The sequence below is a fragment of the Hypanus sabinus genome, chromosome 26 (genome assembly GCF_030144855.1).
Source record: "Hypanus sabinus isolate sHypSab1 chromosome 26, sHypSab1.hap1, whole genome shotgun sequence".
Classification (NCBI taxonomy): domain Eukaryota; kingdom Metazoa; phylum Chordata; class Chondrichthyes; order Myliobatiformes; family Dasyatidae; genus Hypanus; species Hypanus sabinus.
Window position 1 is genome coordinate 33,039,809 of NC_082731.1, and position 27,942 is coordinate 33,067,750.

A 27,942-nucleotide genomic window follows, 5' to 3' on the forward strand; every position below is an offset into this window, starting at 1 on the left:
GGAGAGAGAGGGAGAGAGAGAGAGAGAGGGGAGAGAGGGGGGAGTGAGAGAGAGGGGGTTGGGGAGTGAGGGAGAGAGAGAGAGAGAGAGAGAGAGAGAGAGGGGAGAGAGGGGGGAGTGAGAGAGAGGGGGTTGGGGAGTGAGGGGGAGAGAGAGAGAGAGAGGGAGAGGGGGGGTTGGGGAGTGAGGGAGAGAGAGAGAGAGAGAGAGAGAGAGAGAGAGAGGGGAGAGAGAGAGAGAGAGAGAGAGGGTTGGGGAGTGAGGGAGAGAGAGATTAACCAAGTACAGAGACCTCCGACTCTTGTCTTGATCTTCTGGCTCCCTTCGACACTTTAGTTCACGAAACAGGCAAAATAATTGGGTCCACGGGGCTGCACTAGGCTGCACCCCGAAAGTGCCGTCTTTCAGGCCACTCCTGGAGGTATCGGAAGACTGGCTGATCGGCGAGCTCCAAGGACGAGAACGCGCTGCCGTGAAGAACCGCGGGTTGTGCAGTTGCAGATCACAGACTCTGACAGGACCTCAGCCACCTTGAAAAGGGAAAAAGAGGCGTTCGAGGAGAAAGAATTTAACTGTTCTACTGATGAGCTGGGAGAATTCACCTTCTGGTGCCATTTTTAGCTCCACCCCAAAGGATGAAAATACTGTCAAAACCCATGAAATGGATTTGGTGGAGAAGAGAGCTTTCAGATTTTTCATGCAGCCATGATAATTTTGTGCCTGATTAGTTCCTGCATTATGATGGTCCCCGGGAATACCAAAGATTGGGAAATGAATGACCTATGCAGATTGCAATTGGTCTCCTCCAGGAAACTGAGTGGGCTGCTGGAAATTTCTCAGTCCTCATCCAAAACCCACATGTTGGCAAACTCTGCAGCCTGTGGTAACAGGACGTCTCCTTCAATCCTTATTCACTGGAGTGGGGTGCATAACTGAGGCTGCAATGAGGTTAGGCTGATTACAACAGGACTTGGCAGAACTGGGCGAGTGGGCCAAGAAGCGATGGATGGAATTTAAGACCATAAGACAAAGGAGCAGAAGTCAGCCATTTGGCCCATCGAGTCTGCTCCGCTATTTTATCATGAGCTGATCTATTCTCCCATTTAGTCCCACTCCTCTGCCTTCTCACCATAACCTTTGATGCCCTGACTACTCAGATACCTACCAATCTCTGCCTTAAATACACCCAATGACTTAGCCTCTACTGCCGCCCGTGCCAACAAATTCCACAGATTCACCACCCTCTGGCTAAAAAAATTTCTCCGCATCTCTGTTCTGAATGGGCGCCCATCAATCCTTAAGTCATGCCCTCTCATACTAGACTCCCCCACCATGGGAAACAACTTTGCCACATCCACTCTGTCTGTGCCTTTCAACATTTGAAATGTTTCTACGAGGCCCTCCAAGTCAAACAACTATTCCATTTTGATTCAGAGTATTATCAAAGTGTGTATAAATTACGCAACCTTGAGATTCGTCTGCTCACAGGCAGCCACAAAGCGAGAAACCCAAAAGAACCCAACTGAACAAAAAGACCAATGCCCAATGCACAGAGAGAGAAAGAAAAAAAAACACTAATCATGCAAACAGTAAAAACAAGAAGCAGCATTCCGAACCAAATTGAGTCCATAGACCTGGAGCCTGCAGCATCCAAAATAGGTCCATAGCCTCAGGCTCAGTGAGCACCAAAGAGAAATACAGTCGGCCCTCCTTATCCATGGATTCCATATGCGCGGATTCAACCAACCACGATTGGGAAAACTTGGAAGTTCTCTCTCCAGCGCTCGTTGCTTGAGCATGTACAGACTATTTTTTCTTGTCATTATTCCCTAAACAATACAGTATAACAACTATTTACATAGCATTTACATTGTATTAGGTATTATAAGTAATCTAGAAATGACTTAAAATTACAGGCAGTCCCCTGGGTTGTGAATGAGTTCCGTTCTTGAGTCCGTCTTTAAATCGGATTTGAAGTCGGAACAGGTACATCCGGTATTATTTAGCATCAGTTAGTCAAACGTTTTTCTTAGTATATAGTACATATTTTACATTTCTATGCATATGCACTTAAGAATCATATGTATTTCAATAATTTAACCAATGCATTGCTTAGTAATAATTGTAGCTTTCATCGGGGCAGGGCCTTTCAAATGCTCCATTAAAATTGTTCTGATCATTGACCAACTGTAGCCTAACGCTTTTCCAATGACCGATGGCACTTCACCTCTTTCTGATGACGTTATTACTTCCACCTTATTTTCAATCGCGATTGTGATTATTTTTGTGACCAGAAACACTGCGGATTCAGAGCCACGCCGCCAGGTCCTAATGTCCACCGCATGGAGACATGTTAAATAAAGTCCGGGGTTCCGCTGGGTCCTAAAGATCACTGTACTGATACACATTAAATAAGGGACTTGAGCATCCACGAATTTTGTTATCCGCGGGGGGGTCCCGGAACCAATCCCCCGCGGATAAGGAGGGCCGACTGTATTTATTAAAAATCCCACCCATCTCCTGTAGGTGATCCTTCTGACCTCTGAAGGGACCTACTCTCTCCCTTGTCATCATTTAACTCTTAATAGAGCTATAGAATATCTTGGGATTCTCCTCCTCTGCCCTTTGCTTTGCTCTCCTTATTTCTCTCTTAACAGCATTCTTAACCTTGTTATAATTATTGAATAGCTCGCCCAATCCAGACCTACTAGGTCCTTCTTTTTCTTGATCAGACCCTCAATACCTCTCCTCAAGGCTCCCTAAACTTGTCAGATTTACTCTTCATTGTAAGAGGAATTTGCTGCTCCTGGACGCCTGTTCAAAGCCTCCTGCTGGCCAGTCAATCCTTTCCTTTCAAGCAGGCTTCTGGTAGACCCTGCGGATACATCCTAATCTTTCCATCACTATCTTAAAATTAATAAAGTGCTCCCTGTGTCAGTAGATAGAGCTGTCCTTTAAACATTTTCTGTTCGGTAGCCTGCAAAGGATTTTCAAAATTAGCATTCTATATCCTCCTGAGAACATCTAACCCTGTGTCAGTTCAGTAGAGAGAACTCCAGTTTTACACACCTTGCCTTGAACAGTTTTTTGGACTCCAGTTGAATATGCAAAGTACATTCTACCTGTTTTGGTCAGGGCCTCAGCTTTAAACTGGCAAGTGATGGATGTCTGGCAGAAGATAACATGGGTACCTTGTATGCAATCATTCATCATCATCATTATGCGCCGTGTCGTATGACATCATCATCATGTGCCGTGTCGTATGACGTGGGTGATCACGGTCTTTCCATAACCATGATTGTTCTTGGCAAATTTTTCTACAGAAGTGGTTTGCCATTGCCTTCTTCTGGGCAGTGTCTTTACAAGATGGGTGACCCACCCTCCCCGGCCATTATCAGTGCTCTTCCAAAATCATCTGCCTAGTAACAGTAGGACTTGTGATATAGACAAGTCACAACATCAATCAGCAACTCCCGTGGCTTCATGTGACCCAAATCGGGTGGGGAGGGAGTGGGGGGTGTTAAGCAGGTGCCACTTCTTGCCCAAGGGTAACCTGCAGGCTAGCGGTGGGTTGGTAGAAGAGGCAAATACCATAGGGGTGGTTTGCCATTGCCTTCTTCTGGGCAGTGTCTTTACAAGACGGGTGACCCCAGCCATTGTCCATGCTCTTCAGAGATTGTCTGCCTGGCGTCAGTGGTTGCATAACCAGGACTTGTGATCTGTACCAGCTGCTCATACGACCATCCACCACCTGCTCCCATGGCTTCACATGACCCTGATCGGGGGGCAGGGGGTAAGCAGATGCTAGTTTGTCCAAAGGAGACCTGCAGGCTAGTGGAGGGAAAGAGCACCTTACACCACCCTATAAAATCATTGCATACAAAAAAATAGATCTAGAACATAGAACATAGAAACTTATAGCATATTACAGGCTCTTTGGCCCACAATATTGTGCTGACCATGAAACCTACTCTAGAAACTGCCTAGAATTTCCCTAACACATAGCCCTGTATTTTTCTAAGCTCCATGTACCTATCTAAGAGGCTCTTAAGAGACCCTATTGTGCCCAATATATATTGGGGATATTGAATTGTAATCATTTATAAATATTATCCAATTTTTCTTTTCAATGGGCTTAACATGCTGGGCGTTTGATGTAGTGGAACAGTATCGGATCGATTGTGGGAATTGGCAAGTGCACGTGCATCTGCTTGATTGTGTGGTGAATTGATTGGGTTTCCTACATAAGGGAGGCATTTAGGTGTGGGCCTGTTTTTCTCTCGATTTGTCGCTCCCACTCTGTAAGTCGCCCAGCATGTACCATTATTGACATGGCTGTCGTCTTTCTTGCTCTGGATAGTAGGTAACACGAAGTACATCGGTTTCTCGAACTTCTAATAAATTCCACCTCCCTTCATCGTTCCCCATCCCCCTTTTCCCCTCTCATCTTATCTCCTTACCCACCCATCGCCTCCCTCTGGGGCTCCTCCCTCCCCCTTACTTCCATGGTCTTCTGTCCTCTCCTATCAGATTCTCCCTTCTCCAGCCCTTTATCTCTTTCACCAATCAACTTCCCAGCTCTTTACTTCACCCCCTCCCTCCACTTTCACCTATCACCTATCACCTTGTACTTCTTCCTCCCCTCCCCTCACCTTCTTACCCTGACCTCATCTCTCTTTTCTACTCCGGATGAAGGGGCTCGGCCCAAAACGTTTATTCTTTCACATAGATGGCTGCCTGGCCTGCTGAGATCCTCCAGCATTTTGTGTGTGTGTGTGTGTGTGTGTTGCAAAGTACATGGTACCTATTTTTGTCAGGGCCTCAGCGTGAACTTGGCTAGAGATGCACGTCTGGCAGAGGAGAAGAGGTGCGCCTTGCATGCCATTATGACACTGAAAAATGGAGCTCAGCAGGCCAGGCAGCATCGATATTGGGAATATGGAATTGCAATGGTCTATAAGTATTAGCCAGTTTTTCTTTTTATTGCTCTGAACAAAGTAAACCTGCTGGGTTTTTAAGTCATGCGGTATTGATTATTTGGGTGGCGGGTTGGGGATACGTCTTTACGAAAGGAAGTGTCATCCTTGGGCAAGGTGTAGCATCCCCCCTCCACCCCCGATCCGGGTCGCGTGAAGCCGTGGGAGCAGGTGGCGGACGGTCGTCTGAACAGCCGGTGTATATCACAAGTCCTGGTTATGCGACCGCTGACCCCAGGCAGACAATCTCTGAAGAGTATTGATAATGGTTGGGGGTCACCCATCTTGTAAGGACACTGCCCAGAAGGAGGTGATGGAAAACCACTTCTGTAGAAAAATTTGCCAAGGACAATCATGGTCATGAAAAGACGGAGATCGCCCACGTCGTATGACACAACACATAATGATGATGTCATATAATACAGCACATAATGATGATGTCATTTGACACACCACATAGTGATGATGTCATATGAGATAGAACATTATGAATGAATGGTATTGACAATTGCCTATTTGCATTGTTGCTCAAAGTTTAACATGTCCTATACCCTTTATGTCACAGCACATAATGATGATCATGATGAATGTGGATGACAGATGTAAAATACTTTTTCTTTAATGAAAGAAAAACCATTCTTTAGCGTGACTGAGGAAGGCTGTACATTAGTCATAAGCAAACACCTGCATGACTCATGGGGGTGTCATGTTCAAGGCCAGGAACGTATATTGCATCATGGAACCAAGCGCAGGACATGAAGAACAAGAATAACAACATTTGCAAAGTTCGGAGTAAATTTATTATCAAAGTACACGTGAGATTCATTGTCTTGTGGGCATTGACAGTGAATACAAGAGACACAATAGAATCAATGACAGACCGCCCCCAACAGGACAGGCAAACAACCAATGTGCAAAAGACAACAAACTGTGCAAATACGAAAAGAAATAATAATAGAAATAACACAGACAAGATGCTGGTGGAACACAGCAGGCCAGGCAGCATCTATAGGGAGAAGCGCCGTCAATGTTTCAGGCCGAGACCCTTCGTCAGGACTAACTGAAAGGAAAGATAATAAGAGATTTGAAAGTAGGAGGGGGAGGGGGAAATGTGAAATGATAGGAGAAGACCGGAGAGGGTGGGGTGAAGCTGAGAGCTGGAAAGGTGATTGGCAAAAGGGATACAGAGCTGGAGAAGGGAAAGGATCATGGGACGGGAGGCCTCGGGAGAAAGAAAGGGGGAGGGGAACACCAGAGGGAGATGGAGAACAGGCAGAGTGATGGGCAGAGAGGCAAAAAAGGAGGGGGGGAAAACTAAATATATCGGGGGTGGGGTAAGAAGGGGAGGAGGGGCATTAACGGAAGTTAGAGAAGTCAATGTTTATCATGACCCCACTAAGGAGCACCAGGCCACTGTCTCCTATACCATCACCAACCTTATCAGCTCTGGGGATCTCCCATTAAGAACATTGCGGCTTGCGGTGCATCGGGCAGCATTTTTGACGTTCCCATAGCAATTGACTGATTTTTTTTTTATGAGGCCGATTTGCTAGTTCGACACGGATGGACAGCGTGCAAGGAGCCGGCCGGATTCAAACTTGGGACTGTTTGCCTCGAAGTCCGGTGCTGATGTCATCACACCACTGCCTGGCAAATTATAATAATAATAACTTAATTAAGCAATAAATATCAAGAACAACTACTAACCTTTACCTTCAATCAACCTTAATTTCCATCATTGATTTAGCTTGCCAAGCAATTGCTGAGCGGTGATAATTGAACACTTAAGAATATTGCTGATTATCTGTTACCTTCGTGGTATCATATTTCTTGACAAAACACAATCTGGCAAATTACAGAACTACAGATTGAAATCACAAGATTTATACTTTTGTTTTTCTTAAGCCAATTCTCAGGCCTCAAATGCCTTTCAGTTTGATTGTTTCTTTAACTTTCGTGATAATATTAACTGGCAGAAGCACACAACAGTTACTTTGAATTAGAAACATGTGGAGATGCGTGCAGTTGAAAAAGAAATCTTTTTGTTCCTCTTAAAAGGATTATCACTAAATGCATCCTGGACATACAGAAATAAAATTGTATTAGTGCCACATAAAAGCCTGTGATTCAAGAGGATAATAAGCAATCATTGGCTTGCCCTGAAACTAATCCCCAGGTCAGAGAGGGCATAAACACAGTAATGTTAAATGTTAGTTCAGTCTTGGCAAATTTACATAGAAATTAGTCCAACCACAATCTCCATAAACAAAGCATTCCCACTTTTATCTTGTACCAAATGCAATTGTGTTGATTATTCATCATTCTCTGATTTCTGTCCTAGAAACAATAATAAATATTGGCTGAAAAGAATGAAGAGATAGCTTTTTAAAATTACTTAAGGCTTGTTATACCGCTGGCATTGAAGTTCCTCCATCTCTGGCGGTGTTCAGGGCTTCCTTCATCGTGTCAGCAGCTTCCTCTTGGTTTTCGTTACTGTCAGTCATGCAAGTCCCGGGTGGAGACTCAGGAATACCGTCACACTCAGATGGAGAAGGATTCTTCATTGCTGTTTCCATAAACATTTTGTTTTACCAGTCGGGGTTGTTAGCCCTGAGCTGAAACCCCCCCCCACAAGCTGGAGGACCGGTGGACCACTCTTAGTCTGGCCTCTGCCCTTTGACCTGTTTGGCATGGGTGACCCCACCAAGAGCCAAAGCACAAAGCTTTGGTTCATTACATAAAGCCCTGACTCCAGCCACCATAGCTCTCTCCGGGTCATTGAGGCACGCAAGCCTCCAAACCCTACCTCAAGGCTGTGGTCCTCTTGGAGGAGTTTGTAAAACAATCGTGCTTTATCCAGATTTCTGGTTTAGTCAGTGTCCGTGCTGGTCTCTTTTTGAAGAGAGGGAAGTGCTTTGCGTTACCTTGCTGCAGTAGCGTGATCACTCGGGTCGGGTCAGATCTGCAGTGGGTCAACAAGTCAGCACCCTCTGAGAAGTATCGTCACTCACTGTTCATCCCTCCCCCTCCAAGTTTCACTATTCACTTGGCGTTTCTCTCTCACCACCCCACCCCCCACCCCGATCTTTCAAATCTACTCCTCAGCTTTTTTTTTACTCCAGTCCTGCCGAAGGGTTCAGCCCAGAACGCCGACTGTACTTTTCTCCATAGATTCTGCCTGGCCTGCTGAATTCCTCCAGCATTTTGTGTGTATTGCACAGATTTCCAGCATCTGCTTGTTTGTGGCCTCTAAAAAGACTCTTGGACGGATCCATTGGGTGTCATGTAGTGTAGCTATTAGTGTGACCCTGTTACCTTAAGACCATAAGCTATAGGAGCAGAATTTGACTATTTGGCCCATCGAGCCTGCTCCGCCATTTCATCATGGCTGATCCACTTTTCCTCTCAGCCCCAATCTCCTGCCTCGCCCCCCCCCATACCCCTTCATGCCCTGACTACTCAAGAACCTATCAACCTCTGTCTTAAAAATACCTGATGACTTGGCCTCCACAGCCGCCTGTGGCAACAAATTCCATAGATTCACCACCCTCTGGATAAAGAAATTAAAGAAGCTGGAATTCTGAAGAATGAGAGATCTTATAGAAACGTACAAAATTATGAAAGGGGTAGATAAGACACAGGCAGGAAAGTTGCTTCCACTGGAAGGTGAGAGTAGACCTAGGGGGGACATAGCCTTAAGATTTTGGGGAGTTAATTTAGGATGGAGATGAGGAGGAACTGCTTTTCCCAGAGAGTAATGAATCTGTGGAATTCTCTGTCTAATGAAGCAGTGGAGGCTGCCTCAGTAAATATATTTAAGACAAGGTTGGATAGATTTTTGCATAGTAAGGGAATTAAAGGTTATGGGGAAAAGGCAGGTGGGTGGAGATGAATCCATGCCCAGATCGGCCATGATCTTACTGAATGGCGGAGCAGGCTCAACGGGCCAGATGGCCAATTCTTGCTCCTATTTCTTATGTTCTTAAAAGGACACCCCTGTATGATGAGGCTGTGTCCTCTGGTCTTAAACTCCCACACCAGAGGAAAAAGCTCAGCCATCAAATGTTGGAGTTCAATTTCCCTCAGGATCAATAAAGTATGTCTGTCTGCCTGTCTGTCGGTCAATTCCGGTATCCTCTGTAAGATGTTTGTATGTCCTTGGTCTCCAAATTTGAGGTAGGACATTCTTGCAATTGAGGGAGTGCAGCGGAGGTTTCACGAGGTTAATTCCCAGGATGGTGGGACTGTCATATGTTGAAAGATTGGAGCGACTGGGCTTGTATACACTGGAATTTAGAAGGATGAGAGGGGATCTGATTGAAACATATAAGATTATTAAGGGATTGGACACGCTAGAGAAAAAAAATCGAGTTTAGGAGTTGGGGTGTAATGTTAAAATTGTACAAGGCATTGGTGAGGCCAAATTTGGAGTATTGTGTACAGTTCTGGTCACCAAATTATAGGAAAGATGTCAACAAAATAGAGAGAGTACAGAGGAGATTTACTAGAATGTTACCTGGGTTTCAGCACCTAAGTTACAAGGAAAGGTTGAACAAGTTAGGTCTTTATTCTTTGGAGTGTGGAAGGTTGACGGGGGACTTGATAGAGGTATTTAAAATTATGAGGGGGATAGATAGAGTTGACGTGGCTGGGCTTTTTCCATTGAGAGTAGGGGAGATTCAATCAAGAGGACATGAGTTGAGAGTTAGGGGGCAAAAGTTTAGGGGTAACACAAGGGGGAACTTCTTTACTCAGAGAGTGGTAGCTGTGTGGAACGAGCTTCCAGTAGAAGTGGTAGAGGCAGGTTCGGTATTGTCATTTGAATAAAAATTGGATAGGTATATGGACAGGAAAGGAATGGAGGGTTATGGGCTGAGTGCAGGTAGGTGGGACTAGGTGAGAGTAAGCGTTCGGCACGGACTAGAAGGGCTGGGATGGCCTGTTTCTGTGCTGTAATTGTTATATGGTTATTGTGAGTACGTGGGTTTCCTCCAGGTGCTCCACTTTTCCTCCCACAGTCCAAAGACATATCAGTCAGATGGCTATCGTGGTCAGGATGGACAGATGGGCTAAAGGGCCTGTTTCTGTGTTATGTGATTCCATGACTCTGTGATTAGTTAGTTTTCCAATGTAGATCTAAAAGGGCATTGAGATGGTGATACAGAATTCAGAATATGACGTTGGAAAGGAATGTGCCGTCACTGTAAACCTTTCCTTCATTACGAGCAGTAGAAAACACTGTGCCACATTCAATCCAAACACTACTTTAAAATGCCACACAAATTAACTGCATTCGCAGAGCATTGTTTAGAAATTCTTAATAAATTGCCATTTACAAGTTTAGGTACTCTTATCGCAAAATTGTTTTTTTCCAGGAATAAGTGGAATTTGATGTCACAGCCTTTCCTGAATCTGATTTAATTCATTCATATTTCGCTGAACCTTTAAATGATTTGTAAGAGTGATTAGTCATCCAGTACCTCAAACCTGTTTTTGTTTCCGTTCATTCTGATCTTGGTTGATTACGTGTCTTGGCTCGTTGTTCCTTCACAAAAATCTAGTCACATTACTTAGGTGTCAAGAAAACAACCTTTCCCTCAACGTTGCAAAACCACTCCAGTCTTTGGACTTTGTAAATGTCATGAGTAGTGGGAAGTTCACATTTACAAAATGCAGACATTGGGTGTATGATGGTCTTTTGTTTTAATGAGTTCTATTAGGTTCCTTCGTTCTGTGGCTGCCTGTAAAGAGACAAATCTCACGGTTGTATAAAGAATACATACTTTGATAATAAATATACTTTGACTTTGTCTTTGCATATGGCACTTCTTAAAGGTCATCTGAATAACCCAATTCTCCACATGCATGGCTTTTCCCTTTTCATTCTGATACATCCTTACTGATGCCTATGAGGTCCTGATCTACACAGGGGAAATAACTGGCTGGCATTGCGAAGTTTCAAACCATGTTGTTTTCCTGTAGGTATGTAGGGCCATCGTCAAACACCCCCAGGCTCACATGCCATTCCTTTTTTAGACATTTCTTGGAGTCAGTGGTCATGTTATGAGGCCCACCTGTATACCTGCTCGTTAATGTAAATATCTAATCAGCCGATCACATGGCAGCAACTCGATTCATAAAAGCATGTGGACATGGTCAAGAGGTTACGTTGTTCAGACCAAACATCAGAAAGGGGAAGAAATGTGCTCTAAGTGGCTCTGACCATGGAATGATGGCTGGTGCCAGACAGGGTTGTTTGAGTATGTCAGAAACCGCTGATCTCTGGGGATTTTCACTCACAGCAGTCTCTAGTGCTTACAGAGAATGGTGCGAGAAGCAAAAGAGCATCCAGTGAGTGGCCATTCTGTGGGCAAAAACATCCTGTTAATGAGAGAGGTCAGAGGAGAATGGCCAGACTGGTTCGCGCTGACAGGAAGGCGAGAATAACTTGGGTAATCAGGTGTGGTGTGCAGAAGAGCATCTCTGAACACACAACATATTGAACCTCGAGGTGGATGGACGACAACACAGAAGACCATGAACACACACTCGGTGGTCATTAGGTACAGGAGCTACTTAATAATGTGTCCACTGGGTGTACTTTGATTCCTGGAACCTAGAGCAGCAGAGTGGCTTGACTTTTCATGGGATGGGCAAAGGAAAGCTGACCTTCTCGAGTAACACTCATGTCCTGAGAATGTGTGACGTTGCGTATTTAACACAAGGCGTTACAAACCATCGCTACTAAAATTTGCAGAAATGACTTGCTGGAGTAAATGGTTTTTAATTTTATGCTTGGGTCTTCTCAGAAACTTCCTGTGGTGTTGAAGCACAAAACTGTTTCATCGCCTATGTCATGATATTTCACCCTGGCTCCAGTAACGTACCAGGGACTGAAGGAATTTGAATCACATCTGCCTGTGTCGGGTCTATGTCCCTCCTTTTGCTGTCTGTTCATATCACTGTCTGAGTGTCTCTGAAATGTTACTGCCTCCATCATTTCTCCTGGCTGCTACCACCTTCTGACAAAACAAAAACTTACTTTGTAAATCTTTTTAAAACTTTTGCCCCTCTTGCCTTAAGTCTATGCCCCCTAGTATTTGACAGTTCCAGTCTGGCAAACAACTGACTGTCTACCCCAATTATGCCTCTCCTTTGACAGACACTCCAAAGAACATGATCCAAGTTTACCTAATCTCTCCTTAGAGCTAATACTCTCTAATAAAGGCAATATCCTGGTGAACCCCTTCTGCACCCTGCACAGTGACCAGAACTGAACACAACATCAGTACCCCAAATGTGGGTTACTGTTTTATACACTTTATACAAGAGTTTTATACACCTACAACATGACTTTGTGGTTTTTATACTCTGTACCTTGACCTATGAAGACAAATATGCCCTACATCTTCTTAAGTCTGCCTATCTATCTATGTTGCTATTTTCAGGGAGCTATGGACCTGCCCCCCCCCAAGATACCCCTGCATATCAGTGAACATAAGGGTCCTGCATTTTCTGTCTTCTTTACTCCTGAATTACGTAGGTGCAGTAATGAAGAAAGCACGGCAGCTCCTCAACTTCCTTCAGAGTTTGCGAAGATTTGGCATGACATCTAAAACTCTGATGAACTTCTATAGACGTGTAGTGGAGAGTATAATTGACTGGCTGCATCACAGCCTGGTATGGAAACACCAGTTCCCTTGAGCAGGAAGTCCTACAAAAAGTAGTGGATACAGCCCGGTCCATCACGGATAAAGCCGTGATTGATCACATTGACATGAAATGCTGTCTCTGGAAAGGAGTGTCCTTCATCAGGGACCCCCACCACCCAGGACATGCTCTCCTCTCACCGCTGTCATCAGGAAGAAGGTACAGGAACCTCGGAACTCACACCACCAAGTTCAGGAACAGTTACTACCCCTCAACCATCAGGCTGTTGAAGAAACTTCACTTGCCCCAACATTGAAATGTTCCCGAACCAATGGACTCACTTTCAAAGACTCTTCATCCCATGTTCAAAATATTTATTGCTTATTTATTTATATTATTATCTCTTCTTTTTGCATTTGTGCAGTTTGTTGTCTTCTGCACTGTTCGAAATCCTTGGTTTGGCGGTCATTCATTCATTCATTTTGTAGTAATTACTCTCCTGTAGAATTGTTGAGTATGCCCATAAGAAAATGAATCTCAGGGTTGTATCTGGTGACATATATGTACTCTGATAATAAAAATTATTTTGAACTTTGAATTTGACCTCCTAAAGTGTGACACCCCACACTTATCCAGATGTGCATTTCTCTGCCCAAATTTCCAGATGTTGTACACCCTGTTGGATTCTTTGACCATCTTCCTCACAATCCTACTACTTAATAAACTGAATAAAAATATCTTTAAGTATTTTTAAGATGAGGTCGCAAATTAGACACTGGCTTTGAAGGAGATGGTTTCCTCTCTGACTGGAGGCCTGTGACTAGTGGAGTGCCACAGGGATCGGTGACGGGCCCGTTGTTTTTTGTCTTCCATATCAAGCGGATCAGCAAATTTACAGATGACATCAAGATTTGGGCTTAGTGGATGATGAGGAAGATTATCAGAGCTTGCAGCGGGATCTGGACCAGCTTGAAGAATGGGCTGCAAAATGGCAGATGGAGTTTAATGCAGGCAAGTGTGAGGTGTCGCACTTTGGGAGGACCAGCCAGGGTAGGACTTACACAGTGAGCATTAGGGCACTGAAGAGTGCTGTAGAACAGAGAACGATCTGGGAATACAGATCCATAATTCTTTCTAAGTGGTATCACGGGTAGATAGTGTGACAAAGAAAGGTTTTGGTACATTGGTCTTTGTGGATCGATGAATTGAGTGCAGGAGATGGGATGTTGAAGTTGTACAGGATGTTCGTGAGGCCTAATTTGGAGTATTGCATGCAGTTTTGGTCACCTACCTACAGGAAAGATGTGAATAAGATTGAAAATGTGCTGAAAAATTTTACAAGGAGGTTGCCAGGACTTGAGGATCTGGGTTAAAGAGAAAGGTTGAATAGGTTAGGACTTTATTCTTCAGGGCATAGCAGAATGAGCAGAGATTTGATAGATGCATACAAAATTATGAGGCTTTTTCCCACTGACTGCAACCGGAGGTCATGGGTTAAGGGTGAAAGGTGAAAAGTTTAAGGGGAACCTGAGGGGAAACTTCTTCACTCAGAAGGTAATGAGAGTGTGGAAGGAGCTGCCAGTGGAGGTGGGCTTGATTATAACGTTTAGGAGAAATTTGGATAGGTACATGGATGGAAGGGGGATGGAGGACTACGGTCAATGGGACTAGGCAGACTCATAGTTCAGCACAGACTAGATGGGCCAAATAGCCTATATTTGTGCTGGAGTGTTCTATGATTCTAAGAAAACATTAATTGACAGCAAACAAAAAAAATGCTCTGAAACAAGGATAGTCTTTCTGAAATGATTTAAAGAAAATTCTTTCAGGTAACTACACATTCTGAACAGGGGAGAATAAACTCAAGAGGTCACAGGGAGATAAACATCCATCTGATTTCTCGTGTTACCAATTCCTGGCTAGGTTCGGCTGTTGGCCAATGACTGGTGATATTTCAAGATACTGGGTTGGAGGTATTCAGAGCATGTTTTCATTTTTTGAATCAAAGTAATGAACCAGGTTCGCTCAGTCTCAAATCCCACATCCAAAGCGTGGCAAAGGATGTTTTTTCGCTCTATGAACTGGGGGGGTGGGGGGTGGGGGGGTTTGCTTGCTATGTTCTGATTACTTTGGTCCACATAGAATTACTTTCTGAACACAGATGTTAGTCCATATTAAATTCGTGCACATCATCACCACCAAGTGCCATGACAACAAATTTCATGACCTATGTTGGTGATATTAAACCTGATTCTAATTTGTATGATGTGGATGATCGTGGTCTTGTGACCATGATTACTCTTGGAAAATTTTTCTGCAGAAGTGGTTTGCCATTGCCTTCTTCTGGACAGTGTCTTCTCGAGATGGGTGACTCCCCACAACCATTATCAATACCAAATAACCATATAACAATTACAGCACGGAAACAGGCCATCTCGGCCCTTCTAGTCCGTGCTTAATACTTACTCTCACCTAGTCCCACTGACCTGCACTCAGCCCATAACCCTCCATTCCTTTCCTGTCCATACACCTATCCAATTTTTTTAAAATGAGAAAATCGAACCTGCCTCTACCACTTCTACTGGAAGCTCGTTCCACACAGCTACCACTCTCTGAGTAAAGAAATTCCCCCTCGTGTTACCCCTAAACTTTTGCCCCCTAACTCTCAACTCATGTTCTCTTGTTTGAATCTCCCCTACTCTCAATGGAAAAAGCCTATCCATGTAAACTCTATCTATCCCCCTCATAATTTTAAATACCTCTATCAAGTCCCCCCTCAACCTTCTTCGCTCCAAAGAATAAAGACCTAACTTGCTGAACCTTTCTCTGTAACTTAGGTGCTGAAACCCAGGTAACATTCTAGTAAATCTCCTGTGTACTCTCTCTATTTTGTTAACATCTTTCCTATAATTCGGTGACCAGAACTGTTCACAATACTCCAAATTTGGCCTCACCAGTGCCTTGTACAATTTTAACATTACATCCCAACTCCTATACTCAATGCTCTGATTTATAAAGGCCAGCATACCAGAAGCTTTCTTCACCACCCTATCCACATGAGATTCCACCTTCAGGGAACTATGCACCATTATTCCTAGATCACTCTGTTCTACTCTTCAGAGATTGTCTGCCTGGCGCCAGTGGTCGCATAACCAGGACTTGTGATCTGTACCGGCTGCTCATACGACCGTCCACCACCTGCTCCCATGGCTTCACATGATCCTGATTGGGGGGGGGGCTACACCTTGCCCCAGGGTGACCTGCAGGCTGGCAGTACATAAAGGAACCAATCACGTCAATATTAGTTTTATCAAGCCTACCAGTCCCAGATCACCTCATGACAAGACTTCATTGAGAAAGCACCATCATTAATGATGTTAAGATTTGTATTTATTGGTTATTGTGATTTCAAATGACAGCATAACCACCCCTCCCCTCAAAGAGCAATACACAGTGGCACATTTGCGAAGGTCAAAAGCACTGCCTAAAATGAAAGAAAGCTATTGTTCAACAAGGCCGGAACCCACATTGGGATCTAGCCTGCAGTTCTTCACAGGCAGACGAAGTGCGTGCTCAGAATCTGTCTCGCCAGGCAAGCTTGCTTCTTAAGGAAGATTGATTTTTTTTTATTAGCAGTCACCTGCTTGATTCCTTTCCGATCATCAGATAGCATTTTCTTCACTGTAGATTACCATAAGTTCCTTTGTTTAAAAAAGAATGACTTTCTAGATTCCGAGACTGATTTACCATTTACATAATTTAATGATTTATTGGAGCAGTTGCCAGCTGCACGCTTTCGCCTGCACGGGTTTTCGTTGATGCGCGTCGTGGAGTCCTCCTGGCCTAAAGTGCCACTCTGAAAACAGACAGCAGCTCTTCCCCGCCGTGCCCTATTCCGGGTCTATGGAGATGCAGCGGCACTCCTTCACCAGCTGGATCCGCCTTCGCCTGGATGAGGGCTGGAGGCTGGGGCAGTTGAAGGAGATGGTGACAGTGTTGAACTTCCTCGGCTTGCAGAAGGAGCAGGAGCGGAAGGGGTCCCCGCCGTACTCGTAGCTCGGGATGTAGAACGAGTTGCACTGGCCGTAACAGAAGCGGTTGATGACGGTGCGGCTGACGCAGCCCTCCTCCTTCAGGGTCTGGATGAGAGGGTGGGACTTGCACCAGTCCCTGCGCACGTAACGCCGATCCATTACAATGAGAGCAGCCTGGCTGGAGTCCAAGACGTCCTCCTTGTCCTTCCTCCTCCTGGACGACCCCTTCCCAGGAGAGGGAACTGCCCCACGAGCTGCTCCACGAGTAGTTGTCTCTTCACCAAACAAGAGTCCAGATATGATAAATAAAAGAAGGATACTGTAAAACATTCTGCAAAGGAAAGAGAAAGAATATTAGAAATACGGAGGCTACATTGTTGGCATCTGAAGCTAGTTTGAAGCAATGCTTCAGTGTCATGATGACACTAGTCACAAAAGTCACTAGTCTGTTCTTTCTGAACACGGGGGTTATCCCAAATCTGCCTTTCTTCCTTGGAGCGACAGAGGATGAGGGGTGACCTGATAGAGGTGTATAAGATGATGAGGGGCATTGATCGTGTGGATAGTCAGAGGCTTTTTCCCAGGGCTGAAATGGCTAACACGAGAGGGCAGTTTTAAGGTGCTTGGAAGCAGGTACAGAGGAGATGTCAGAGGTAAATTTTTTACGCAGGGAGTGGTGAGTGCGTGGAATGGGAGGCGGAAACAATAGGGTCTTTTAAGAGACTGCTGGACATGGAGCTCAGAAAAATAGTGGATTGTGGGTAGCCCTAGGTAATTTCTCAGGTAAGGTCATGTTCGGCACAGCTTTGTGGGCCGCAGGGCCTGTATTGTGCTGTAGGTTTTCTGTGTTTGTAAATCAGTGCATAAAGAAACTGGGCGTGCCAGCATTAGATACAGCCACCCCCGTCATGAGCACTAGCCTTTTCAAAATCTTCAAAATGCAGCGCCTCATGAAGGTGGAATCCATCATTAAAGACTCTCACCACCCGAGACATGTCCTCTTATGTACTTACCTATCTGTCTATAAGACCATCAGACATAGGAGCAGTATTAGGCCATAACCAGTACGTCTTTGAACTGTGGGTGGAAACTGGAGCACCTGGAGGAAACCCACACAGTCACGGGGAGAATGTACAAACACCTTACAGGCAGAGGTGGAATTGAACCGGGGTCGCTATGTAATAGTCATACAGTAAACTTTACACTACTCCGCCTTGCTTATTTTGAAAAAAAAGGTAAAGTTTTGCCCTTGGTAAATATCAGCCCCCCCCAACCAAGCAATATTATAAACAGAAACATTGGTGATGTAATCATGATCGCCTTGTTTAGGGTCACACTGTGCAAAAGCAAGCATAAGACAGAGGAGCAGAATTAGGCCATTCAGCCCATCGAGCCTGCTCCGCCATGCCATCATGGCTGATCCCGGATCCCACTCAACCCCACGCACCTGCCTTCTCGCCAATCAGGGAACCATCAGCTTCTGCTTAAGTACACCCACAGACTCGGCCTCCACCGCAGCCTGTGGCAGAGCATTCCACAGATTCACTGCTCTCTGGCTAAAAAAATTCCTCCTTACCTCCGTTCTAAAGGGTCGCCCCCTCAGTTTTGAGGCTGTGCCCTCTAGTTCTGGATACCCCCACCATAGGAAACATCCTAACTATCTATCCATCTGTTAGTTTCTCTTGTTAGTGAGAGAGAGAGCTGTAGTTTCTGATGGACCTAGGTCACGGTCTCTCTGGGGGCTTTGCTACTTGCTTGGCGGAAGGTGGGGGCTGATGCTTCCTGCTGGAACAACTGAGGGGGGGGGGTTTTGATGCTTTGTTGCTGCTTGTGCATGGGAGAGGGGCGGTGGGGCTTTGGGGTTCTAACACATTCATTCTTTGGGGGGGGGGGGTTTCCTCCTGTTTCGTGGATGTCTGTGAAGAGTAAGAATTTCAGGTTGTACACTGTATGCATTCTCTGATGTTAACGAAACCATTGATCGATTGATTGATTGATTCAGATACAGCGCAGAGTAGGCAATCAGGCCACCCAGTGCCTCCCCTGACTTAACCCTAGCCTAACCATGGGGCAACTTACAATAACCAGTCAACCGACCAATGGGTACGTCTTTGGAAACCGGAGCACCCGGAGGAAACCCATGCGGTCGCGGGAAGAACGTACAGACTCTTTCCAGGCAATGGCGGGAATTGAACTCGCCTCTCCTATGCTGTAAAATGTTGTGCCAACCACTACACTACTGCGCCGCCTCTGCTCATTATTACCATCAGGGAAGAGGTACAGACCTGCACTCCAACCTTTGAGGAACAGCTTCTTTCAGCTTCCCGTCCAGTATCAGGTTCATGAGCCGTGAACAAGACCTCACTAATTTTTCTCTTTTTGCACGCTTTAAAAAATATATTTCTTACTGTAACTTATAGCAGTTTTTATGTAGTGTACTGTACTGTTGCCACAAAACAACAAATTTTGTGACATATGACAGTGATTACAAACTTGATTCTGATTTTGAGTCTATCTGTGCCAAACATATTTCTGAAGGAATGTGCCTTCAGAAATTTGTGTGAGTCTGCAGTTTATCTTTTGCTGGTTAGTACATGGTGATCTAATACATAGGCAACCTTCCATGCGTTATAGGCTGGGAAATGTTCAAAGATTCAAGGTACATTTATTATCAAAGAATGTATAAATTATACACCTTGAGATTTGTCTGCTAACTGGCAGCCATAAAGCAAGAAACCTGAAGAACCCAATTTAGGAAAAGATCATAACCACTGCACAGAAAAAAAAACAAATCATGCAAACAATAGAAGCAAGCGACAGCATTCTGAACCGGAGTGAGTCCTTAATCCACTTCCCAGTGCTGCCAGAGTAGGCGCAGGCCAGATTGAGTACTTGGGTCCTCTCTCCAGTGCCGCCAGAGTAGGCCCAGGCCAGATTGAGTACTTGGGTCCTCTCCCCAGTGCAGCCAGAGTAGGCCCAGGCCAAATTGAGTACTTGTATCCTCTCCCCAGTGGAGCCAGAGTAGGCCCAGGCCAGATTGAGTACTTGGGTCCTCTCCCCAGTGCAGCCAGAGAAGGCCCAGGCCAGATGGAGTACTTGTATCCTCTCCCCAGTGCAGCCAGAGTAGGCCCAGGCCAGATTGAGTACTTGGGTCCTCTCCCCAGTGCAGCCAGAGTAAGCCCAGGCCAAACTGAGTCTTTAGATCCACTCTCCAGTGCAGCTGGAGTAGGCCCAAGCCTTGGTTTCAGCTCGTCACATCAGCGGGGATAAAATGCCGCGAAACTCGCAGAGATGACAACCGCCGGAGCCACTCACAGCCTCAGTGCTGTAGAGAGAGGAATGAACTTGGTGGGAGAGTGAGTGAATTCAGCCCACTTGGGCTTTCCAGTCTATATGAACTGGGATGTCCAACAACCTGCCATGCACATCTCATTTTACTGTTGTAGTTTTTAGTCTGTGGTATCTGTAGGCCCTGGCAGTCAGGCCTACCACATAGAGAAATGGTGGAGCAGTAATTGAATGTGATGTGTCTGAGCAGGTGACAGGTGGGGAACAGGAACCTGACTCACTGGCCCTCCCACATCTCCCACCCGTACAGTAGTAAGGGACCCGAATCAGAATCAAAACTGACATACAAAACTGTGCAGAAGTCTTAGGCACATAGATATAGCTAGGGTGCTTAAGACTTTTGCACTGTACTGTAGTAACTTTATGTATTGCACTGTACTTCTGCTGCAAAACAAAACAAATTTCATGACATATGTGAGTGATGATAAACCTGATTCTGATATGAGTCTCTGTTGTGGACTGAGAGTGGGAAGGGGGGCAAGAAGAGAGGGAATCACGGTTGGTAAATGGGGAAGGGAGAGGGGAGGGAGCAGGAAGCACCAGAGAGACATTTTGTAATGATTAATAAACCAATTGCTTGGAATCAAATGACCTTGCCTGGTGTCTCAGGGCTGGGTGTGTCTGCACCAATGCCAATCCCCTCACCCTGCCCTTGACACTCCTTCTCTGCCACCTGCATCCTCTCCACTTCCGTTTTTCCTGGGCCTTTCAATATTCAATATGTTTCAACGAGATCACTCCCTCGTTCTTCGAAACTCCAGTCAGTACAGGCCCAGAGCCGCCAGGCACCCCTCATGCATTAACCCTTTCATTCGCAGGGTTATTCTCCAGAACCACCCATGGACCCTCTCCAAAGCCTTCCTTAGATAAGGAGCACAAAACTACTCACGATGCTCCAAGTACGGCCTTACAAAGCCTCTTAAAAACCGAATTGCTTTGCTGAGAGCCGTCCAGATCACAGTGCTGCTAGTAGATACGCTGTTTGGGATAGAGTGTTTGCTTCCTGCAGTACAACAGTGAATGATCTGAAAGCTGTAAAAAGCATTATGTAAATGCAAAGGTTTCTTTCCAGTCTAGACACAGGACATGTGGAGTTACATCTGCCTAGAATGATATGCAGGAGCTTAAACCCACAATCTTCCAACACTGGAGGTAAATTTGCTATGAGCAGCAGTGAGGATTAACCTGCCAGAAGCATTTTTGCTCCAAGATCTTGCTCTGATGGCTACAACACATATTCCTCTGAATTAGCTTGTGGAAAACTTGAACCTCTTCCAAGGCTGAGTTCATCGTGAGGGATGGTTTGACTTTCATTCCCCCTGTCTCTGTGTTTACTACATCCATAATGGCTTTTGTTTGTTTGAAATAAGCTCCTTGGCATTTAGTTTGAAAGCTTCTCAATGAAATACATGATTTATTGTTTTAGTCTATTTGTAATTTGCCCGAATCCAGCTATCTTTTGTCTCAGGGATTTATCAGGATAGGTCTAAGTCAAATAAAGCATCCTCTTTGATTGTAATGTATATTGGAATCAAAATGAGAAATCTTATTACTTGTTCAGCTTGGACACACTCCAGAGGCACACAACTCAAACATTTATTTGAACCTTTTCCTTTTCTTGGAAGCCAAAATGCTAATCAGGGACCTCAGCATTCCCTTGAGTTTCCATTCTGCTGACATGTTAACATTTGGATTTCTCCTTCAATAATCCTGCGGTCACCCGTGATGCCGCCTTGTTTCTGAAGAGCAAAGTTTCGATTGTTTTAACATCAAGTACAGCCAGTCCTGGTGCAGATCGATCAAAATAATTGAGGCAGTCACTAAGTGCTTACAGCTTTACACTAAAGTGCACGCTGCATGTGACGCTGGAGAAGCAGGAAGCTGTCCAGTTCCCCGGTTCCCACAAAGAACAGTAGCAGTCTCGGGATGGTGGTGATGAGCGGGCAGGAGTGAGCCGAGGTAGTTTACCAGAGGATCCAGGTGGACTTCTGTGATTTTACAAGGAGGTGGTGTACACCATCCCCGTGGTGGTTAAGATGGGGGAAGCCCAAACCAATTCTCATAGTAGTGGAGTCACTAAGCAATTTCAAGTTCCCAGGTGTCCATATCTCTGAGGACCTAACCTGGTCCCAACATATTGATGCAGCTATAAAGAAGACAAGGCAATGCCTATATTTCATTTGGAGTTTGGGGAGATTTGGTTTGTCACCTTAAACACTCAGAAACTTCTACAGAGGTAGAGTGGAGAGCATGCTGATAGGCCTCATCACCATCTGCTATGTTGGGGGGGGGAGGCTACTGCACGAGAGCAAAGTAAGGCTACGTCCACGCTACGCTGGACATATCTGTAACCGAAGCTTTTTCTCTTTGTTTTTAACCTTCGTCCACACTAAAACGGTGTTTTTGTCCCCCGAAACCAGAGCTTTTCAGAAATGCTTTCCAGGGTGTGTAATTTTGAAAACGCCACTTGGGCAGATCAGTGTGGATGGAGTAACCGGAGAAATCTGAAAATGCTATCAGACGGCAGCGCGCCATTTCATTGTTTTCTTGAACGCAACCTAACGATTTCAGAACAGACGGCAACAAGACTGAAGCCAGAAGAGTTAGAAATGTACTCACCAAATACCTTGACCCATAACTTACTGAATAAATAAGTATACTCATTTTGCCCTGTTTTCTGTCCTTGCTCGTATGAAGGTGGTTTACCTATTTATGCAAGTACTTCCCTGACAATAGATGTGTAACAGCTTAATGTAACATTATATAGAAATACAAGATGATACAGATTTTACACCTTTAACAAGGTGCTTTATTAATGCAACAGAGTTAGTCAGTTTTTCAATGTTCATCGTCAACCGAATCAATCTGTACGTGAACTCCCTGTCGGTTGCCTCCATACACTCCAGTATTTGATTTTTTTTACTTTTAAGTCCTGCTGCACGAGAGCCAACAGCTGCCTGTCGTTTAAGTTTTTCTAGTCTGTAACTGCACAAACTCGCACTTTCACGGCGAGATTCGACACCAACCATGTCATTTGTTTTTGGTAGATGTGTCCTGCGCATGCGCAATAGGAGGAGATTCACTGAGATATCTGTTTCAATGTGGACAGAGATATTTTTAAAAATGCCTAGTGTGGATGCCTGTCGTTTTTATACAGAACTGGCGTTTTCAAAATTATCGGGTCTAGTGTGGATTCAGAAAATTGTAGAATTTGCTCCATCATGGGGACTGCATGGTATCCAAGACATCTTCATGGAACAGTGTCTTTGGAAGGCGGTGTCTATCACTAAGGACCCCCATCACCCAGGACATGCCCTCTTCTCATTGTTACCATCAGGAAGGAGGTACAGAAGCCTGAGGCACATGCTCAACAATTCAGAAACAGCTTCTTCCCCTCTGCCATCTGATTTCTGAATGGGCATTGAACCCATGAACACCACCTCACTATTTTTTATTTCTGTTTTTTGCACTACTTATTTTAACTTAACTATTCAACAGATATATATACTTACTGGAATTCACAGGGTTTTTTTTTATATTATCATGTATTACATTATACTGCCGTCACTAACTTAACAAATTTCACAACACAAGCCATGGAGCCTTACCCTTAACCAAAGGGTCCGAGGACCCCGGGTTGGGAACTCCAGGTTTAGAGGAATATAGACTGAAATTGGGACTTGCACAATTCCCAGCATACTCGATGGGCTGCAGGGCCTGTACCTGTGCTGTGTGGACCTGTAACTCAATGGGAGGAAGATAGCTAAATGGCACTTGGATCCTAATGCAGAGGGGAGAGAGGCAATATTACATTGGGAAGAATTATATCAATGGTGAGAGATAGTCTGCCGTTGATTTTCGAGCTGGTTGGTGGGGTGGGGGGTGGTTCAAAATAAGCGAAGCTGCAGACTGCAACACTGAAAGAGCAAGCGGCAGGAGTGACACCCCTCTCTCCCTTGTTAGAGCCTGCTGAGGTGTTGAAGTGGTGGGCTGGACGCTACTTTCCGATGGTCTATAGATGTTGGTCTCTGGGGGCTTGGTATTGTTTGTTGGGTTTTTTTGGGGGGGACTGATGCTTTCTGCTGGAATAATTGGGGGGAGGGTTGATGCTCGATGCTGCTTTGAGTGTGAGGGCAGGGGACTTTTGGGGTCGTAACATTTTCTGTCATTCATTTATTTGTTTTTTTTAATCTCTCGCTCTCTCTGTTTCACCGATGCCTGTGAAGAGTACTAATTTCAGGTTGTATACCTTATACATTCTCTGATATTAAATTGAACCATTGAGTGAGAGACTTGGCACTTCAAACCCTGCCCTCAGGATGTATGAATGTTGCATCGCTGTGTACATTTGAGGCTGAGGTTTATAGACGCGTGACGACTGGAAAGGGTCCCATAATGTGGGAGTTGTAGGGGAAGTGGGTAGGAATCCGTTACAGGATCAGCCATAGCCTTGTCAAGAGGGGCTGAATGGCCTACTCCTGCTTCTCCTTCCCTATATGCACATTTGCTCATGCCCACTCGTCCAGAGAGCACTGAATCACAGCCGGCTCCTCCTGAGCTCTCAGACCGCTCCCTCGGTTTCACCTTCAGCAAATACACTTCATGTTGACTGTCTGACCCAGTCCACGGCCCTCTCTCATGCCCCTCATACCTACCTGCACTTTTATTCAGTCACAGAATGCAGCAAGGTCAGCTCCGCTTTTGACTCCGAGGGTGTCACTTCCCTTGTGGTTCCCTGGTCTGCTCCTTCCCTCACCTCCTCCGTCAGGGACAGTTCCACCAGCTGTAGGCAATGCCATTCCTGCCCCTCCATCCCCCACCACCCAGGGACCCTGACGGTCTCTCCAGGTCAAGCAGCAGTCCATTTGCACGTCTTCAGCCCTAGTGTCCTATGATGTGCTCTGTGTGGCCCCTTCTAGTGTGGAGGAGCCAATTGTTCTGTTGAGCACTCGTCCTCGGTACTCCACAGTGACCCTGAGCTTCACCTCCCCATCACTGTAATCCATTATCCCACACCCACACGGACCTAATTTGGCAGGGACTCAAGATAGGGCGGATGGTAAGAAAGCAAAGATAGCATGCAGCCAGACTTTCAAGAAGGGCAGGCAGCTGACAAGACAAAATTGCAGCCTGCAGAGCGAGCATCAGTGCATTAGGGATGCAGATTCAAAAAGGGGTAGCAAATACAGAACTCAAGGTGTTATATCTCAATGCACAGGGTGTAAGATATAAGGTGGATGATTTTATTACACTATTACAGGTTGCCAGATATGATGTTGTGGCCATCACTGAATTGTGGCTGAAAGATGGTTGTAGTTGGGAGTTGAATGTCCAAGTTTACTCGTTGAATCAGGTTAGGAAGGTAGGCAGAGGGGGTGGCATGGCTCTGCTGGTAAAGAATGGCATCAAATCAGTAGAAAGTTTTGACATAGGATTGGAAGATGTTCAATCCCTGTGGGTTGAGTTAAGAAACTGCAAGGGTAAAAGGATCCTGATGGCAGTTATATACAGGCCTCTCATCAACGGCTGGGATGTGAACTGCAGATCTCAATGGGAATTAGAAAAGGCAAGTCAAAAGGGCAATGTTATGATAGTCATGGGAAATTTCAACAAGCATTTTGATTGGGAAAATCAAGTTGGTAACGTATCTCAAGAGAGTGAGTTTGTTGAATGCCTATGAGATGAGTTTTAGAGCAGTTTGTTGTTGAGCTTACTAGGGTTATACTGGATTGGATGCTACGTAATGAACCGGAGGTGATTAGGGAGCTTAAGGTAAAAGAGCCCTTAGGAGGCAGTGATTGAGTTCAACTTGAAATTTGATAGGGAGAAATTAAATTCTGACATAGATGTACTTCAGTGAAGCAGGGGAAATTACAGTGACGTGGGAGAGGAGTTGGCCAAAGTAATTGGAAGGAGATGCTGGCAGAGATGGCAGTACAGCAGCAATGGCGTGAGTTTCTGGGGAAAATGAGGAAGGTCCAGGATAGATATATTCCACTAACAAAGAAATACTCAAATGGAGGAATAGTACAAATGTGCCTGACAAGTGAAGTCAAAGCTAATGTGAAAGCAAAAGAGAGGGCATACAACAAAACAAAAATTAGTGGGAAGACAGAGGATTGGGAAGCTTTTAAAAACCTACAAAGAGCAATTAAGAGAGTCATTCGGAAGGAAAGATGAACTATAAAAGCAAGCTAGTGAACAATATCAAAGTGAATAGAAGTTTTTTCAAGTATATAAAAGATAAAAAAGAGATGAAAGTGAAAAAAGGCCCACTAGAAAATGAGGCAGGAGAAATAATAATGGGGGACAAGGAGATGTCAGATGGATTAAATGAGTATTTTACATCAGTCTTCACTGTGGAAGATGCTATCAGTGTGCCAGATGTTGAAGGGTGTGAGGGAAGAGAAGTGAGTGCAGTTGCTATTACAAGGGAGAAAGTGCTCAAAAAGCTGAAAGACCTAAGGGTACATAAGTCAACCAGACCAGATGAACTGCCCCCTAAGATTCTGAAGGAGGTAATGGTAGAGGTTGTGGAAGCATTAGTAATGATCTTTCAAAAATGAATGGACTCTGGCATGGTACCAGAGGACTGGAAAATTGCAAATGTCACGCCACTCTTTAAGAAAGGAGGAAGGCAGCAGAAAGGAAATTATAGACCAGTTAGCTTGACCCCAGTGGTTGGGAAGATGTTAGAGTCAATTGTTAAGGATGAGATTATGGAGTACTTGGTGACACAGGGCAAGATAGGACAAAGTTAGCATGGTTTCCTTAAGGGAAAATCTTGCTAGACAAATATGTTGGAGTTCTTTGAGGAGATTACAAGTAGGATAGAGAAAGGGGATGCAGTGGATTTTGTATATTTGGATTTTTAGAAGGCCTTTGACAAGGTGCCACATATGAGGCTGCTTACCAAGTTAAGAGCCCATGGTATTACAGGAAAGTTACTAACATGGTTAGAACATTGGCTGATTGGTAGGAGGCAGCGAGTGGAAGTAAAGGGATTCTTTTTTGGTTGGCTGCCAATGTCTAGGCAGGAGTTGGTGTTGGGACTTCTTTTTATACTGTATATCAATGATTTAGATGATGTAATAGATGGGTTTGTTGCCAAGTTTGCAGATGATATGAAGATTGGTGGAGGGGGGCAGGTAGTGTTGAGGAAATAGGTAGGATGCAGAAGGACTTAGACAGATTAAGAGAATGGGCAAGAAAGTGGCAAATGAAATGTAATGTTGGAAAGCGCATGGTCATGCACTTTGGTAGTAGAAATAAATGTGTGGACTATTTTCTAAATGGGGTGAAAAATCCAAAAATCTGATATGCAAAGGGTCTTGGGAGTTCTTTGCAGAACATCCTAAAAGTTATTCTTGCAGGTAAAGTTGGTGGTGAGGAAGGTAAATGCAATGTTAGCATTCATTTCAAGAGGTCTAGAATACAACCCCTTATCCCGTGTCTAGGCATGTTGCAGCTCACGGGCCTCAATATTGAATGCTCTGACTTTATATAACTCACGCTCACTGTCTGTATTATTTGGCCTCTAAAACAGTATGTAGGGTCACCCTTGGGCAAGGTGTAGCACCTGCTTAGCCCCCCTCCCCCCAATCAGGGTCACATGAAACTACGAGAGCAAGAGGTGGATGGTCATATGAGAAGTGGGTGCCAATCACAAGTCCTGGTTATGCGACCACTGACACCAGGCAGACAATTTCTAAAGTGCATTGTTAATGGCTGGAGTCACCCATCTTGTAAAGACTCTGCCCAGAAGAAGGAAATGGCAAGCCACTTCTGTAGGAAAATTTGCCAAGAACAATCGTGGTCATGGAAAGACCATGATCGCCCACGTCATACGACACGGCACATAATGATGATTATGGTGATACAGTACCCAACTGAGTGGCCACTTTATTAGGTACACCTATACACCTGCTTATTAA

The 27,942-nt window shown here is 44.9% G+C and overlaps 1 protein-coding gene and 1 long non-coding RNA gene across 3 annotated transcripts in view; one reads left to right on the plus strand and one right to left on the minus strand.

The window, feature by feature from the left end:
• The window catches only part of LOC132381420 (uncharacterized), a 76,588-nt gene that overhangs the window by 48,109 nt on the left and 537 nt on the right, over positions 1 to 27,942 (plus strand). The gene's annotated exons all lie outside the window — the stretch shown is intronic.
• The window catches only part of LOC132381418 (gremlin-1-like), a 121,013-nt gene continuing 109,088 nt past the window's right edge, over positions 16,018 to 27,942 (minus strand). For both annotated transcript variants that reach the window (XM_059950812.1, XM_059950811.1), the window contains exon 3: positions 16,018 to 16,991. In XM_059950812.1, coding sequence (XP_059806795.1) covers positions 16,517 to 16,991 — 475 coding nt within the window. In that variant the 3' untranslated portion in view covers positions 16,018 to 16,516. The remainder of the gene's footprint in view (positions 16,992 to 27,942) is intronic.